The 19323-nt window shown below is 34.9% G+C and overlaps 1 protein-coding gene across 8 annotated transcripts in view; it reads right to left on the bottom strand.

Moving 5' to 3' along the window:
• The window catches only part of STAG2 (stromal antigen 2), a 137389-nt gene that overhangs the window by 40882 nt on the left and 77184 nt on the right, over positions 1 to 19323 (bottom strand). For all 8 annotated transcript variants that reach the window (XM_053201630.1, XM_027054323.2, XM_027054326.2 and 5 more), the window contains 12 exons: positions 19049 to 19253; positions 16741 to 16892; positions 14365 to 14438; positions 12875 to 12998; positions 11987 to 12085; positions 11776 to 11855; positions 6190 to 6297; positions 4718 to 4829; positions 2691 to 2808; positions 2187 to 2290; positions 619 to 711; positions 397 to 486 (listed from right to left, as the gene is read on the bottom strand). In XM_053201630.1, the coding sequence (XP_053057605.1) occupies positions 397 to 486; positions 619 to 711; positions 2187 to 2290; positions 2691 to 2808; positions 4718 to 4829; positions 6190 to 6297; positions 11776 to 11855; positions 11987 to 12085; positions 12875 to 12998; positions 14365 to 14438; positions 16741 to 16892; positions 19049 to 19253 (1359 nt within the window). The remainder of the gene's footprint in view (positions 1 to 396; positions 487 to 618; positions 712 to 2186; positions 2291 to 2690; positions 2809 to 4717; positions 4830 to 6189; positions 6298 to 11775; positions 11856 to 11986; positions 12086 to 12874; positions 12999 to 14364; positions 14439 to 16740; positions 16893 to 19048; positions 19254 to 19323) is intronic.

Raw genomic sequence — 19323 nt, 5'->3', positions numbered from 1 at the left:
CAGATTTAATGGGAATAATATTACCAATCTCATAGGGCTTTGGTGAAAATACAAAGAAGTTACAATAGTTCCTGGAACACAGTAAAGGTATTCAATGAATATTAACTGCTCTCATTTTACAGTTACTATTATCCAGTTATCTAACCCCAATCTCCATAAATGATCAGATATATTCTCATAATGGGTAGGAATGAGGGTATGGCTATGGGCATGAATCAAAAGGAAGCCTCTTTAATGCCATTCTTTAAATCCAACTTAGAGAAAATAAAGAAGATATATAAAATGTAGGTTTCCTTTAGCATTAGAAGTTTCAAAAATATAAACAAACAATATGATGAGATGAACTAAACCAGTAACTTTTGTTCAAGGTGTCTTTACACAGAGAAAACACTGTACCTTTTCTAATCGTCCAGTGGTATATATTTCCAAATCAAAATACTGAGGCAACTGCAACAAGTTAGTCACCTTTTCTGCATCTATAGAATACTTTGAAATAAAAAGAAAATCATGACAAAACATCACAAAAATGTTAAGTAGACATTATGATAAAAATCTGCATGGCATTTCCAAACAAATCCTGTAATTTCTTAGAAATACTCTGACATTACACAAATGTACCTTAGCTAATAACTGAGGAAGAGCCACAGCAAAAAGTTCAGTGATTTTTGTCCTGTCATCCAACTGGGTCTTCTTCTCCTTCGCTGTCAGCACCTGAATGAACACAACAATGCTTTTAAGTATTTACTAAACCTATTAACATTGTTAGGTGCTCAAGTTCAAGTTAAGACATACAAAATAAGCGATGAAACTGTATTTTAAATGATGGATACTAAAATTTCTACTATAAAATATGAAACCCAAAAGTAACAGAGAATAACCTGCACAATTATTTTAAAAGCTACCTAAAATAACAACAATAAAAAACTTTGAAGGATTCCAAAGGCAAAATCAATATCCAATTAGACTAACCAACTCTACCATTAGATGAATAAAGAAGCAGTTAGGAATAGAAAATGTAGTTTAGGATCTTCTATAATAACGAGATTGAGTAGCATTTCAGTGTATTCTAAGCTATGGGCCATGATCAATGGGTTATGAATTCAACATAGTAAGTTACTATCATCATTTAGAAAAACAAGAAAAAATGGAAAACAAAGTAAGTTACATACTGTAAGTTTCAGTACTATTTGATGAAGTTTTATTTCAGTTACACATAAACACACATATATAGGTGTATACCAGGTGACAAACCATATATTTTTATGCCTCATAATCAAAATGTTTAAAAGGCTGGTGAATTATTGGTTTACAATGCAAATATATGTGAACTTTGCAGTGATACGTTAAAAAATAATCCAAGGAAATAGGTATTTCTCCATTTTAATGAATAAACATGTTTTAATTTCTAATTTTTATTAAAAGAAAGAGAAAGCAAGTCTACAAATAAACCAAAACACAAAAATGGACCATTCTAGGGGCACCTGGGTGGCTCACTTGGTTAAGCATTCGACTCTGGATTTCGGCTCAGATCAGGATCTCGCAGCTCAGGAGATGGAGCCCCATGTCGGGCTCTTCACGCACAGTGCAGAGCCTGCTTGGGATTCTCTGTTTCCCTCTGTCTCTGCTCCTCTCCTGTTCTGTCTAGTCTCTCTCTCCCTCTCTCAAAAATACATATATATTTTTTTTAAAAATGCCCTTGTGAGTTATATTTAGTCTTGAGCAGAGACTATCACTGTATCTCCTGAAGTAACTACCAAAGTATCTTATGGAAGGAACTCAAATTTTCCAAATTGCTAATGCTTTAAAATTTACTTCTAACACATATTAGCAAAGATCATCTGAAAAATAAAATTTAATATTCAAAAATATGGCCCTATAGTTACAAACAAGAATTTTTTTTAGGGGTGCCTGGGTGGCTCAGTCGGTTGGGCGTCCCTTCGGCTCAGGTCATGATCTCACAGTCTGAGTTTGAGCCCCGCATTGGGCTCTGTGCTGACAGCTCAGAGACTGGAGCCTGCTTCGGCTTCTGTGTCTCCCTCTCTCTCTACCCCTCCCCCACTCGCACTCGACCTCTCCCCCTCAAAACTAAAATACAAACATTAAAAAAAAATTAAAAACAAGAATTTTTTTAATGATATTGAAAAGGCAGAAATATACTTTAAAATATTGAAACTATACTGACATACCCTTTTTCCTGTCCCTCTTCCCACAGGAGGATGACATTCAGCTGCTTGTCTAATGGTACAAAGCATTATTTCAATCAGAGCACTCTCCTGTCTGTCTGTTAATGCTGAAAAAAAAAGAATCAGAAAGAGTTAACCTGTTTCTTTTTCCTATATGCCACTTATAAGTATTACATAACAATTCCTTCTGCCAGTGACAGAATCTGACCTAATGTACGAAAGAATATCCCATTACTGTATCACTAAAAGGATGAGAACAAGGTAAACGATCCTGAACAGTACAAATCTGTGCATCACTGGTCCACAATTTGACCAAAGATATGAACACAGATACCAGGAGGAAAAAAATCAACAATATTGACAGCAACTACATCTTTTTACATAGTATTCGTGTATATGAAAACACGATTATTCACAAAGATTTTCAGTTACGTTTTAATATTAAATACAAATGGAATAAGTATAATCCATTTTCAAAACTGTCTAGACAAGAAAACAACCACTTACCTTCTTCTCCACTAAGTGGCTCCTCCAGCAACAAGCTATTCATACATTCCCAGTCTTTCAGTAGCTCGGTAGCACAGTCCCACATGCTGTCCACAAGGTATGCTGCATGCTCATGTAACTAAAATTTAAAAAGAGCAACGTGCTCTTAGACAAATAGTACACTAGCCTTAACTCAAAGGAATGGAAGCTTTGTTGGCACCACGTACAAACTCAAACAGCATGTCTGTTTGTTGAGGTCAAATGGAAAAAAGGACAGAGAAGACACTTGCCTCAGCTTGCTGTGTATAAGTTAACCTAGTTAGGTAGTATCATTAAATATTCCTCACAATAATCATTAAACAGTTTACAAGAAAATTAATTCTGAAAAGATTATATGCACTTAAGTTTAGTGCCTATTTTGACTCAATACTACATGAATTAACTACAATTATACTGGGATTTTAATTTAATGGGGGTGATAATGGTTACTTAAAACATAAAATACATGTTTAACTTATCAATTCAATATATAAGCATATTATTTCTCTTCAATCTGTGAAGCTTAAAAGGCCCTATAGCTTCCCAACTCATTTTAGGGAAACAACATTACAATAACACCAAAAGCTGTCAGAGACATTACAAATACAACAATGTATGGACCAACATCTTACATGAATATAGAGAGAATAGAAACCAGCAATATATAAAAAGGATAACAGATCACGACTAAGTAGGTTTTACCCTAAGAATGCAAGGTTGGTTCAAAATTCAAAAAACCAATCAACATAGTTCAATTATTAACATAATGAAGGATACAATAAAACAATCTTAAGGGACACAGAAAAAGCATTGGACAGAATTCGACATCCATTCAAGATAAAACTCAGCAAAAGGGATAGAAGGAAACATCCTCAAATAAACAGTTACACAATACCCATAACTAATAAGAGAACAGAGAGATATTGGACACTTTTCCACGAAGATCAACAACAATCCAAAGGTGTCTACTCTCACCTATTCTATTCAACATTCTACTGGATGTCCTAACCAGTGCAATAATGCCAGGGAAGGGGTACCTGGGTGACTCAGTCTCTTGATTTTGACCCAGGTCATGATCTCACAGGTTTGTGAGTAAGAGCCCCGCATCAGGCTTGCGTTGACAGTGCAGAGCCTGCTTGGGATTCTCTGTCTCCCCCTCTGTCCACCCTGCTCCCAACTTGTATGTGCACGGTCGGTGTGTCTCTCTCTCTCTCTCTCTCTCTCAAAAAATAAACAAACAGTGACCAAAAAAGTAACACCAAGGAAAAATGGCATAAATGAAATGAAATAAACCTATCGTTATTTGCAATGACTTGATTGTATTATTAGAGAAAAACTCAACAGATCTATTAAAAACTTACCAAAATAAGTGAATTTAGCAAAGTTACAGTTAAGAGGTCCATATGCAAAAACCAACTGTATTTCCATATGCAGAAACAATTAGAAAATTTAATTAAAAGACTCTAAAAGTGATTAAGTGATACAGAATATGGACACCAAAAATGTATGTTGGATTCTCTCAAATTCTTGTCAACAGGTTTTCAACCTGAAGGAGACCTAAGAGCTGATGTTAAATGTAAATCCCTATCTCCTTCTTTACAACAAAAGTAATAAAGCAGGTACCAAATACTGAGAATGAAATGCAAGGTCTGTGTTAAGAGTTTTACGTGGATTAGATAGCTAATTTCTTAGGTAACAAATTATTACCCATATTTTTACAAGGGAAATGGGACAAAGAAAAACTAAGTAACTAAAACAAAGTTATACAAATAATAATCAGAGGACCCCAATTGTCTTTCTGATTCCAAAGCTCATACTCTAAGCTCTGTACATAAATCCTATTATTTGAACATCTTAAGAAAAGTCAAAAGTTTTTTAAACTTTGTGTAATGGGTACAACTATTCCATCCAAGATTTAATGTGATATGTGGAAGATTTTAAAATATACATTATTTCAACCTTTTCTCCAAATTGTTTTGAACATACGCATAAAATGAACATTAACTAACCTCACTTTCCAGAAAGAAAAAAACCAATGTCTTCACAAGGTTGGCATTTGGACCTTGTCGTCCCCTTCTTTTCATCATTCCGTCCTCCTCTGGATCTCTACGACTGAAGAGCCTACAATCAACACAAAAGATTTACTTTTAAAACAAAAAAACCGTATTTCCTAATAAAAAAAAAAACTGTCTGGATTCCATATTTTAAGCATTTAACTAAGGAGAGTAAATGAAACCTGGGTAGGTAGAGTACTCTACAACATGATACGCAAGTAAATAACTGCTATAAACCTTTTTAATTTCAAACTTGATAGTACTTCTAAGTCCTCTTAAATTAACTTCTCAAGTTAATTGTATGGAGTTATGAATTATTTCTTTTTAAAAACATTACTGCATTTTATGCAACCATCCCTTTTCATAAAAATATTATACTAGCCTATATCATTTATGCCCTAAATCTATGATACTCATCTCTTTAAAACTAAACATGTATTTTCTTTCTATCCTTCTTGCAATTATCCCAAAGTCTGAATTTAGTGGCCTCTTTCTATGGACATCATGGTGGTTTTTCCTTATATATGACAAAAGAGAACCATCACTGGTAGCAACCAATAGAAAAATGGAATATGAACATTTTATGTCATGTAGAACTTTCTAATAAAATTGCTTCTGCCAAATAGGCATTTTAATAAAATCTCAAAGATACATAGTTTAGTCCATGTGGTTCAAATTGTTCTCTTTAAAAGCCATTACACAACATTTGCCGAATGTTTTCTGTGGCCAAGATATTCACACTGCTATCCATACTACCTGATCTGAGGTGTTATAGGAACATGAAAAAGACTGTAGGATTCTTGGGATTCTTATGTCACACTATATCAAACACTTGAGGCAAAACCTTTTAATATTTTCTAAAGTAAAACAATTACAGGCTTAAGACTAAATATTATATTATGGGGTACCTGGGTGGCTCAGTCCGACTTCAGCTCAGGTCATGACCTCACAGTTTGTAAGTTCGAGCCCCGCTTCAGGCTCTGTGCTGATAGCTCAGAGCCTGGAGCCTGCTTCAGATTCTGTGTCTCCTTCTCTCTCTGACCCTTGCCCACTCACACTCTGTCTCTGTCTCTCTCTCGAGAATAAATAAACATTAAAAAAAATTTTTTTTAAAAACTAAATATTACATTAGGAAGGGCAATATTTGGAAGCTGACATGGGAGAAAAGAATGAAAAATTAGGAAGAGGTCAGTCTTAACATGACGATATAGATATATTTTTATATATTTTAACCATTAAAAAGCATTTCCCTTTAAAGATTTAACTTCTACAAATCAAGTGAATTGGAGAAAGGTTTAAATGTGAAAGTTACACCTTGTACTGAATAATTTTTTAAAGGGGTTATATACATCTTTAGTATCAATTATAGCACAAGGAATTACTGCCATAAAAGTATACTTTACAAAATAACAAAAATATAGGTTTACTTTTTGTAGAGAAATTCCCCAGCTGCTACTGCTACTGGCCGGTGAGCTGAATAAACCAGATGGTAGACATTTTCACAATCTTCTGCAGTAAGAACTTCTTCACTACTCCTAAAAAAATAAATGAGCAGGAGCAGTTTCAACAATGACTTAATTTTAAAGACACTGAGTACAACAATCCATGCTCATACATTAAAAAACAGTACACTTTTACTAACTTCTGTTTAAAAAAAAAGAAAAAAAAATCAACCTTATTTGAGTATCATCTGTCAGTAAAAGCTTACACTGACAAAAGAGCTGCATATTTTTTAACATCTAAGATTAATGGGAGGAAAAATTAGAGTGAATACCAAATGTACTGAAATATATGATGAAGAGAAGTGATAATGTGACAAGGATGCAAAAGAGAAATGAAGACAGAATAAAAACTAATGTAAAAAAATTAAGTGGTGGCATTCTAAGAGCTTAGAGTTAATAATCACAGAAAATACTCTCTGTACTTCATAGTGATATTAAGAATATCACAACATTAAAATATACCAACACCCCAATTCTCTCACAATGATGAATACTTCATTCGCCATGTACTGAACACCATAAGGCAATGCAAATAGATTTTTGAAATAGTTAAAATTCAAGTGCCAAAGACCTTTAATTGCAATGTATCATTGGAAAAATCTTACTAAAATGTACTGCTCATTTCCCTGATCTCATTTTTAAAAAACAAAATAAACCTTGGGGTGCCTGGGTGGCTCAGTCGGTTAAGTGGCTGACTTCAGCTCAGGTCATGAACTCATGGTTTTTGAGTTCGAGCCCCACATCGGGCTCTGTGCTGACAGCTGAGAGCCTGGAGCCTGCTTCGGATTCTGTGTCTCCCTCTCTCTCTGCCTCTCCCCAACTTGTGCTATGTCTCTCTCTCTGTCTCTCTGTCTCTCAAAAATAAAATGTAAAAAAAATTTTAAAAAACACACAAAATAAACCTAATAAAATCTTCTTGGTAAATAAAAGTCATTATTAGGCCCATCAACCACAGTACCTCAGGGTAAATCTTGTTAAGTTCTTCCCTTATGGACTCTGTATTCAGGGTCCTGGCCTCTGGTACCTCCTTCACCCCTAATATGCAATCTAGGTTTTTAGCATTATATGTAAATTGAGAATCACAGGACCACCAACACAGAAAGAAGTCAAAGTATGTTAGATGGTTAGTTGACGAGCTCAGATCCTTTTTGGTTTTCTGCTGTGCCCAAGGATTCCAGAAGGCTGATGTCTAAGGAAATAGTACTTCTCTTTAAGAGAAACAAAACCAAAATGCTACAATTCAAGTTTCAAAAGCATTTTGACTTACTCCATGTATAATACTGAATCGTTATTGGAAAAACCATTTGGGTCATTTTCTTTAATTTTTTAATGTTTATTTATTTTTGAGAAAGGGAGACAGAATGCGAGCAGGGGAAGGGCAGAGAAAGATGAAGACACAGAATCTGAAACAGGCTCCAGGCTCTGAGCTGTCAGCACAGACCCCGACACGGGGTTTGAACTCACTAACTGCGAGATCATGACCTGAACAAAGTCGGATGCTCAACCCACTGAGCCACCCAGGCGCCCCCACTTGGGTCATTTTATAATTAAAAAATATATATATACTGACTCAAATCAATGTGCAGTAGTTCACTCATTTTAACTGTTTGAGAAGGAATGTTCCTGACAAGTTCCAGTGATGAAGTATGTAATAGCTGAATCAACTAAATGGCTATTATCCTTTAAAAAAATATTGAAAGATATCCGTAAGGTATTACAGAGGAAGGGAGAAGCTATGGAAATACATGTAGAGTACTATTACTTTCTTATTTATTTCAGAATTATTTCAATACTTTCATAACGTATACAATATTTATAATTTTTAAGTTGAACTAAAAAAGAAAATGCAATAGTTAAGAATGCTCAAAACAGCTATTATCTTACATATTAATTTAATTCTTCCTCTATTGATAATCATTTAGGCCATATCAAAAATTCTATTCTGGGGCGCCTGGGTGGCTCAGTCAGTTATGCATCCTACTCTTGATTTCAGCTTAGGTCATGAGCTCACTGTTCGTGAGGACCCAGGCTCATGTCAGGCTCATGTCAGGCTAGCTCATGTGCTGCCTGCTTGGGACTCTCTCTCTCTCCCTCCCCTTGCCCCTGTTCGCACGCTCTCTCTCCCTCTCAATAATAAACATTTTTTTTAATTCTATTATAAACAATGCTATGTTATAGAATGTGAGCAACTAAAATTTTGAACATAGATACTGTCAAGCTTCTTCCCAAAAAGGTTGTATCAATTTATAGTCACATCAATAATGTTTAAGGACCTGTTTTTGCACAGCTTTAACAAAATAGTGTATTAGCAAACACTTTTGTATATCTGTCAAATGACAGGTTAAAAAAATGATCTCATTTTAATATACTTGTCTCTATGTGTGGCTCAACATCTTTTCATATGTTTAAATTTTTATTTTCTTTTCTGCCCATGATTTGGTTTCCGGACTCTGGACTATTCTTGGGTTTCTATTCTTTAAATTGATTTACTGAAATTAACTCCTCTGATAAAAAAGTATTTTGCCCAATCTGTCATCGGTTCTCTGAGTTTGTGGTATTTTATGTCATACAGACATTTAAAATTTTTTATGTAATTAATTCAATGATTTTTGTTATGTCTAGGTTTTATGTCAAGCTCTGAAAGATCTTGCTCAGTCATTTTACATATCAAATAAAAATGTTTAATCTCCCCCAGGTTTTCATCTAGTACTTGAATGGTTTCACTTATTTGCATTTAAACATTTCATCCATGTGGAAATTGCTTTTGTATAAGGAATGGGATGGGAATCCGATTTTATTTTTCCCCAAATAGAACCTAGTCGTCACAGAACCATTTCTTTTTTTTTTAACCATTTATTTTCTTATAGGAAAATGTCACCCTCACCCTATACTAGGTTCCCTGACTCATTTGTGCTTGTCTCTATTCTTTATTCTCTGCTACTAATCACAGTCTATTCACACACCAGTACTGAAATCTAAAAATTACTATGGTTCTACAATATGACTTAAAATGATACTGCGCAGGGGTGCCTGGGTGGCTCAGTCGGTTATATGCCAATAAAAGAGTTTAAAAAGAGGAGGGGGAGAATTTTATTGGGAGTCCTAGGCAATGCTAATTTTAACCAAATCACTTCCAGCCATTTGTGGACATAGGTAAAAAATAATTTATTTTGGGGGGCGCCTGGGTGGCTCAATTGGTTAAGCATCCAACTCCTGATTTCAGCTCAGGTCGTGATCTCAGGGTCGTGAGATCTGGGCATGGAACCTGCGAAAAATTCTCACCTTTTCCCTTAGCCCCTCCCCCATGCTCGCTCGCTCTCTCTCAAAAAAAAATGTTAAAAAAAAGGAAAGAACATAATCTTAGAATGAACAAAGAATATCCTTTTTTAAAAATAATACTGGGCAGTCATCACTCACTAAATGTTTTTATCACAGCTTCACTGGCTACCATTACATGATGAATTTTCCATACGAGTGTCAGAATTAGCATGGTACGTTAAAAAAATCATTTTGCAATTATTATTTGGATCATGCTAACAAACTAAATGTCCACTGACAGATGAATGGGTAAACAAAATGTGGCATAAACATACAATGGAATATTACTAAGCCTCAAAAGTAAATGAAATCCTGATACATGTTATAACATGAATAAACTCAAGACATTATGCTAAGTGAAATAAGCCAGATACAAAATTACAAATACTATGTGATTCCAGTTATAGGAGTTTCCTAAAATAGTCTAATTTATAGAGATAGAAAGTAGAACCGTGGTCACCAGGGGCTGGGGGGGAATGAAGGAATAGGGCGTTAGTGTTTAATGGGTAGAGAGTTTCAGTATGGGATGATAAAAATAGTTCTGGAGATGGATAATGGTGATGGCTTCACAACAAAATAAACATACTAAAGGCCTCTAAACTATACACTTAAAAAATGTTTAAAATTGTAAATTTTTATTGGCTGAGTAATATTCCTGTGTGTGTGTGTACATGTGTACACCGTATCTTATCCTTCATCTTTTGATGGGACAGATTACCTGCTTCTTAAACTTGGCTATTGTAAATAATACTCCAATAAACATAGAGGGACATACATCTGTTTGAATTAGTGTTTCCATTTTCTTTAGGTAAATACCCAGTAGTGGAATTACTGGATCCTATGGTACTTCTATTTTTAGTTTTTTGAGGAACCACCATACTGTTTTCATCTATAAAGAACTCATACAACTCAATACCAAAAACATCTGATTAAAAACTGGACAGAGGACCTGAACAGACATTTTTACAAAGACATACAGATGACCAACAAACAAATGAAAAGACGGTCAACATCACTAATCATCAGGGAAATGCAAATCAAAACCACAATGAGGTATTACTTCACAACAGTCAGAATGGCTAGTATCAAAAAGACAAATAACAGTGTTGGTGAGGTTGTGGAGAAAATGAACCCCTGTGCCAAAGGGGAGGGGAGTGGGGCAAATGGGCAAAATGGATGAAGGGATTAAGAGGAACAAATTTTCAGTAATAAAGTAAGTGACAAGGATGAAAAGTGTATCATAGGGAATATAGTTAATAATACTATGATATACATATTGTGGTGAGCGTTTCATAATATATATTATTTTTGAAATACTATGTTGTATACCTGAAACTAATTTAATATTATGTCAACTACACTTCAATTAAACATTTTAGGGGCACCTGGGTGGCTCAGTCGGTTAAGCATCCGACCTCAGCTCAGGTCATGATCTCACGGTTCGGGAGTTCAAGCCCTGCGTCGGGCTCTGTGCTAACAGCTCAGAGCCTGGAGACTGCTTCGGATTCTGTTTCTCCCTCTCCCTGCCCCTGCCCTGCTCATGTGCATGCTCTCTCTCTCTCAAATACAAAAAAACATTAAAAAACAAATTTTTAAAAATATGATGGTAAATTTTTCTAAAAAGGAAAAAATATTGCATCACTATTACATTTGAACATAATAGAATTTTCTTTTTTAGTCTTTCTGTTTTTTTTTTACTCTCAAGTTAGTCAACATAGCCATAGTCTTGGCTTCAGAGGTAGAACCCAGTGCTCATCTGAAAAAGTGCCCTCCTTAATACCCCCCACCCGGGGCGGGGGGAAGGTTAAATGCATAAAAGAATGTTTTAAATTCAGATTGTTTACAGAGAAATTTCAGTAAATACTATTTTCTAAAAGAGTGACAAAATATAATAGGCATATTTAATATACTCAAGTGTTTAACTTTATTTCAAGGGCACCTAAGACAGTGAAATGGAAAGGAAACTGGCCATCAGAATGGGAACACATGAATTCCTAGCTCAGTTAAAATATTCTACTCTAATGGTTTCCTCTTCCTGTTTCTACAACCTTACGTGAGAAAATTAAACTTCTAGCTGTAAAAATTCTGTGACTTAGGTAATTAAAATTTAAAACCAGATAAATTTAAACTATATACTCTAATGTTTTATTTAAACATCTGAACATTAATAATATGCAATAAATACATACTTACTGTAAAACAAGAGTAAGTAATTTTATTGCTTGTACTGCAACATCATATTCTTTGTCAAGGGTCATAGATACAATTCTATCCTAAGGACAAAAAAATTAAGATATTTTTAAAGTAAAAATTAGAAAAAAAAATTTAAAAAAAATAAAGTAAAAATTAGAGAAAAATATTTTCAAACAACAGGTAATTTTTAAAAACTTAAAGTTATACTAACCTTGAACCGACTGGTAAAAAGCTCCAGTTTGGAATTAAGCTCTTTGTTATAATAAAGGCCTTGTAGAGCAGTGAGACATTTGAGTCTTACCTCACCTTGCTAAATGAAACAAGAGGAGAAAATGCATTAAAACTCTGCATATCTTCAACGTGAATATTCAAGACATAAACAGTATTTTCTACTTTAAATATTTAAGTATCTTCCATACAATTCTCCAAAACTTTCATTTTCAAAACCTCTCATCCCTGATAATGCAAAAATAGAAATCAATACATACATTTAAGACTAAAGACCTTTTGGGTTACTATTTCTGTAGGTCAAATGAAAATTTTTTGAAAACTTATTCAGAGCAATACTACCGTGAAAGACAATAGTAGAACATTTGACAGTAAGTTTTCCTTCAAAAAAAGTATTTGTAAAGGATGTATGCTAAGAACTTTAAGGCTAGTGAAAAGGTAGCCTGAGAGAAAGGTAGATTAACAAAAAACAGAAAATAAAAAAGGTCAAAGGCAAAGTAATTTATAATCTGGCAAAGATATGTGTTTATCAAAGAGAGAAGAAAAGTTAGAAAAATTTTAAAAGTATTTAGCACTCACATATTAAGAATAAGGACTCTTCTGGCTGCTCTAAGAAATGCCTGACCACCACCTCATACATGATTCTAATGTTTTGCTACAAAAAGTAATTCAAGATTGATGTCCAAATCAGTGGCCAAGATTTAAAAGTCTAGGAGACCATGTTCTCATGGAAAAGATAGAAAAGAATAAAAGAGAGGGGCCTATAGGAATGTGGTCCCAGGCATACCTATACGCAGATACTCTTCACGAATGAGAGCTGTAGATAGCTATGCCTATATGTACACAAATATTCTATAAGAGCATATCTCACCTTATCATGCATAGTCCAACCAACATACTTTAAATAACTGTCATTTAGAAAGGCATCACTATACATTTTCATCCAAATGCCAATTTCTTCAATGCAAATAGCTCGGATTTCAGCTATTGCATCACTAAATGAAGGAAAGAAAAATTACATATATTAGTGCCACTACAGCAACAGGATTTGTGATTTAGTCAAGAGATGCCAAATACCTTTATGGATTACTGGGGATTTAAAAGTAGAACTGATGCATGACACCTGAATGCTTACAGTCTATTTGGCAAAGCATAATAGTCATCGCATGAATATTTAAAATTAAATAAAACTACAAACAAAATCGAATCCCTCACCTTTTATATCATGCCATATCCCAGCCTCTGCTCACACCTGCTGGGCACAGTGTGTTCAGAAAACAGCAGGCACACTAGTCTAGTTAGAGCATAATTTTCCAAGAGAGAATTAGGTACACATAACATTGAGGCCAAGCTAAATTTGGATTTGAATGTCAGACTAAATTTATTTTGAATTCAGCCTATAGATACTGGTGAGTTACTGAAGGCTTCTGAGCAGAGGAATAACAACAAAAGAATGTTTTAGGAAAACTTCAATAATCTCTAGGTATGAGAAATGGTGGGAGAATAGACTAAGATAATGGTGACACCAGAAACAAAAAGGAAAAAATGGACAAAGGGACATTACAAAGGAAGTGATTCAATAATTGACAAGTTGAGGAAGTGAGGGAGAAGTTGAATAAAAATGCGACCAACATTTAAAGAATAGGTTAGAGGAGAAATGGTGATAAGATTACCTATTTCTTTCCTCTGCTCATTCAAAACAGCAAAACAAAACAAAACAAAACGAACAAAAAAAACCCTTAAATCTATCCAAACTTTCCCAATGACACGCAAAACAGTAGAGCCCAGAATTGTCATGCATAGTTTCTATTAACATAGTACATCCAAAGGCAATGAAGTATTCTGTGCTATGAGTCCTAATCATAGAAGTAGCTTCCATCTGCTGGGCAGCTATAAGTCAAGCACATTACCCCATTTTTCAGAGAGAAAACATCAACTTCAGAGCAGTTAAATAACTTGACTGTCGAGTAGCTCAATCAGTGTCAGTGGAAGACCTTACCTTCTAACACTGATCTTGTTCCAGTGCTCCTTCCACTGATTTATACTGCCTAAACCACTAAATACCCAAACTTGAATAGGAAAAAAGAATTACATCGAGGGCGCCTGGGTGGCTCAGTCAGTTAAACATCTGACTCTTGATTTCTTGATATTGGCTCAGGTCATGATCTGGCGGTTCGTGAGATCAAGCCCTGCATCAGGCTGCACGCTGACAGCACAGAGCCTACTTGGGATTCTCTCCCTCTCTCTCTGCCACTAACTCCCGTGTGCATTTGTGTGCTCTCTCTCTCTCTCTTAGAATAAATGAATAAATTTAAACTCTATAAAAAAAAGAATTACATAGAAAAAAATGTCCTGACTTACCGGTATCTATGTACAAACACTCCCTTAAATATTGCATTCATCATATTTTCTATCTCGTCTTGATTTTCCTGAAGCTGAAAAGAATACATCATTTCTTTTCAATTATAAGGAAGGACAATGAAAAGAACTTCTAGAAGTTGTTACAAGTACAAATGCAGGTCTCCCCAGTATTTTGGTAATTAAATCTAATTTTTAATTCTGCTAGACAACGGTAACCACACACAAAAATTAACAGCTGCTGTAGATCAGGTAGCCAAAGTCCCTTGATACCTAGAATATTTGACGTGGCTTTTAATGTTTACCTGGTAGATTAGCCTTTTCTAAGGGTCACAAATTTCCACTGTAAAAAGGCACATAAGAATCTGTGAAGTAATTTATTATCACACGTATCACCTATTATATAACATGTATGTTCATATCAAAAAAGCCTAACATTATTTCATTATCTTGGTCATAATCATCAGAAAAAGAAATGTTACAGTGCTTGTTCAAAGAACAAAAGATATTTGAGTAAAATAACTTAGTAAAAATGAATCTCCCTGCTAAATTCTTTTGAAGGAAACAAATCGCACCTTAAATAATCAAGTAAACATTTTAAAATCTTAGTTTACTTATCTACTCCCATTATTTTTCAATTCAGAGTTTGAGAATGAAGACAAAATTGTTTCAGAGCTTGAGAGGAGAAAAATCTTTCACAGTTTAAGTATCAATAAGCTTTTAGATTATGTTCTGTGCTTTTGTAAAATGTATGTTTTTCTTTTATAAATACATTCTTGCATTTCCAAATAATGCTAATAAGGGCATGTGCTTCTTATATTCATTAGCACAGATAAATAGTCAAATGTACAAGGTGGTCAAAAACTTAACCCTAACCTATAAGTATTAATATCTTATACCTGTACAGGAATTTTAATCTCAAAATCCTTTTACCTATATCCACTCGTTCTATGCTCACAATCTTAAAATAATGTCCAAGAATTGGACCATAATTTCAAGGCCTAAGACATGCATTATGTTTACCTAATAAATCTGATGAACGTTATTATCTAAATTAAGGGGCAAAAAGGTCAATTCTTCCATTTCAAACTATACAAAAAAGATGAGGAATTTAGGTAGGGGGAAAATATGGACAAGATTTTGAGGCTTTTGTTGAGTCAGGACATTTTAAAGTTATTGACTATCCCAAAAATAATCAACTAAAATTGTAGCTACTACCAACCCCAAATATGTCAAAATCAAGTAGGAATTTATGGATTACCATGGCAAATATTAACTCAACTGCATTACTAACACTTCTAAAACATCAGATCTTGCATATTAGAAATGAGCACAAACATCACAAATATCAGACAGCAAAATATGTATCACTAATGAAGGAGGAATTTAAAATCACAAACACAACATTAAAATATTTTATTTAGGGGGTGCCTGGGTGGCTCAGTCGGTTATGTGTTCAACTTCGGCGCAGGTCAAGATCTTGCGGCTTGTGAGTTCGAGCCCCACGTCAAGCTCTGTGCTGACAGCGCCAAGCCTGGAGCCTGCTTCGGATTCTGTGTCTCCCTCTCTCTCTGTGCCCCTCCCCTGCTCACCCTCTGTGTCTTTCACGCAAAAATAAACATTAAAAAAAATTTTTAAGGATGAAAAATAGTCTCCTCATTCAAAGTTAAATTTGGCGGTCAGTTGTTAATGCTAACTGCCCTCCTATACTACCAAAAAAAAAAAAAAAAAAGGGCAGCAATTGAGACACCATGAATAGCCCATAAGTAATTTTTCACAGTGATGTCACAGAAGTAAAACCTGAATTCATCCTAACAACAAGCTTGGGGAAGAAGTTAACAGAGACATTTTCATGGCAGAGATAAATACTAAGACTTAAAACAACTTGTCTGAATGGCCAGGACTCCTTACTTAAAACCTTGAACTCTTAATCCTAGTCCACACAGAAAAGAAAATGCATGCAAAAGGTACTGCTGGCTTGCACAGTCAACTGAACTGGACATTTAAACAACCTGAAATGTTATTTAAATTTAAATCATTCCCAAAAGTTTGATGAACTTGCAAAGTTCATTTGGATTAACAGATTAACAGATTAACAGATTAAATATTTAATACAGGGGCATCTGGGTGCTCAATCAATAAAGCATCTAACTCTTGACTTTAGCTCACGTCATGGCTCCACAGTTCATGAGCTCCAGCTCTGTGTAGCGCTGCACGCTACAGTGCAGAGACTGCTTAGGACTCGCTCTCTCCCTCTCTCTGACCCTCCTCGCTCAAGCTCACACATGTGCATGTGCGCATTCTCTCTCTCTCGCTCTCACTCTTGATAAATAAATAAATAAATAAATAGCTTAAAAAAAACTCAACACAAAAGTTTACCTCCTTCCGCTTCTGTAGCAGGAGTTCTAGCCTCTCATTGGCTCGTTTTCCAATCATTTTATTCCGTTCTGCCTCATACTGTCTTTGTGTGTTATCCATATTAATGCTAAGATTTAGTGCCACATTCACCAAAGCTGTCATTAACTTCATAGCTATTTTTAAATGGAAAATGTTGAAATTAGTTTCACAGATGCAAAATTTTACAATATCAAGTTAAGAGAAATTAAGGACAAAATGGGCTGTTCTGCTTCTAACAGAAAAGAAAAATACAGCTGCTACAAATGACAACAACAAAATAAACAACAGCTAATGTGTACTGAATACTTACTATGTCAGTTACCTATGTTACAGTACTTTTCATGGATTATCTCCTAAACCTCACAACAGCTCTCAAAGTCAAGTATTATCCCCATTTCATTCACGAGGAAACTGAAGGCCAGGGAGATTAAGGAATATGCCTGGTATTATAGAGTTCATATAAGTAGTTAAACCAGTATCCAAAACTAGGCAATCTGGGGCACCCGGGTGGCTCAGTCCGTTACACATCTGACTTTGGCTCAGGTCATGATCTTACAGTCCAGGAGTTTGAGCCCCGGTGCTGAAAGCTCAGAGCCTGAGGGGGCCTGCTTCAGATTCTGTGTCTCCCTTTCTCTATCTCCCCCTCCCCCACTCGTGCTCTGTCTCTTTCTCTGTCTCTCTCTCTCTGTCAAAAATAAACTTTTAAAAAACCAGGTAATCTGACTTTAGACTATGCTCATATCCCACTACTCTAAACTGTGTCCCCTATGATCTTTTTCAGAGATATTTCACCTTCTAAGTAAATTTTGGTTCATATAGCAGTCATTTAGCTATCTCCATAACCAAAGGGAGAAGCAATCTGAGTGCTCATGTCAAACTATAGTGTGTAAAACTGTGTCTCCCTCTTTCTCTGCCCCTCCCCCTCTTGTACTCTCTCTCTCTCTCAAAAATAAACAAACATTAAAAAAAATTTTTTTAATAAAGTGCTTTTTATTACACTTCCTCCAGATTCCCACCTTCTGTTACCGAACCCTGGCTTCTGAGACCAGACTTACTGTGATTTAAAACTACTATCTCACCATTTTATGCGTTTTTTAGTTTACTCCAGACTACTTCTCATTGCATAATAGAACAGCACAAAACTAAATCTTAATTTGTGGCTGCTGGGTGTCTTTAAAAGGGATCCTCAATTTTCTCTTCAGGGCTATTTCATTCCCTCAGATTGTTATTCTGATCTAAAATTATCCACCTTACGTCATCATACTTATTTTCATTTACTTTAGCCATCAAGTTCTTAATATTAAACACTACCTAAATTCATAGAGCAAGAACACATTCATATTTTGTGACTTCCAATCTAAAAACAAAAATCCTATAGAAAGATTGCCTGCATTTTTTTTCCTCTACTCCCTTCCCTCAGATTACCTGCATTTTTTGAAAATGGAAGACTTAGCAAAAGTACGTTTTTAATTGTACCTTTAATTCTTTAGGAAAATAAAGGATAAAAATATCCCCACACTTAAAGAATGAAAAATTTTTGCAGAAACCATATATTCTAGCATTAAGGCTTATAATACTATAGTAACAATGAAAGTCTAGTTGATTTTTTTTCCAACTCAAACCAAGAAGTACATATTCAGTGATAGCGTATCAACAATTTTACTTTTAGCACAAAGGAGGAACCAAAAGATTTTATAAACACCAACACCAAAAATCACTGTTCTAGAATTATGTAAGGCTTAAAAATATAACTCATTTCAAAAATCAAAGAATTTAGCTCAGTCTAAAGTTACTCTGAAACATAAAAAAAAATAAAATAAAATAAACTTTCGTGGCGTGATTAAAGAATAAACATGATCCTGCCAGGACCATCAAACCAGGAGGGACAGTGCATAATCAGAGACAAAATAAGGGTCATTAGGACTACATATCCAAAGTGACTGACAGTCTCCCCAAATTTGCTGTCAATATTCTCCCTGATAAAACGTCTTTCAAAAACATGACACATTCCTATCCACTTCTTTTCCCCTTTTGTGGCATAGCAATCAAGTAGGTTTAACACAAGAAAATCACAATATATACTAACTATAATATACCTTTAAAAATCAAAACTGAAAATATCATTGCATTCCCAGTAATTCATGGGGCAAGGGGGGGAGTGGAGGAAGAGTGTCCTGTTGATGGTTACTCTACAAGCAAAATTAATTTGTGTGATTATTTCATTTCTATTAATGAAAACGATTTTCATCTCTAACCTAAACAAATAGGCAAAAAAATTTTAAATACTGACCTGCCAGGGTGCTTGTATGTCGAAATGCTCTGACTTGTGAGTCAGACAATCCTGTAAGAAGTGAAATGACTGTATCCATCATGTACTCATCATATATGATGCTATACTGACACTGCCGTACTAATACACCAATGAATTCACAAAAACTGGATTTGAACTTCTTCCACTGAGGCCCAGCCATGGTAAGTGGATAGTCTCCACTATCCTAAAAACAAAAATTTTAAACAGGAATTTCATTTAAAACACATGATTTAACAAAATTTCGCTTGTCTTTG

This window comes from Acinonyx jubatus, chromosome X (genome assembly GCF_027475565.1).
Source record: "Acinonyx jubatus isolate Ajub_Pintada_27869175 chromosome X, VMU_Ajub_asm_v1.0, whole genome shotgun sequence".
Taxonomy (NCBI): Eukaryota; Metazoa; Chordata; class Mammalia; order Carnivora; family Felidae; genus Acinonyx; species Acinonyx jubatus.
This window is presented reverse-complemented; position numbering and strand designations above follow the sequence as displayed.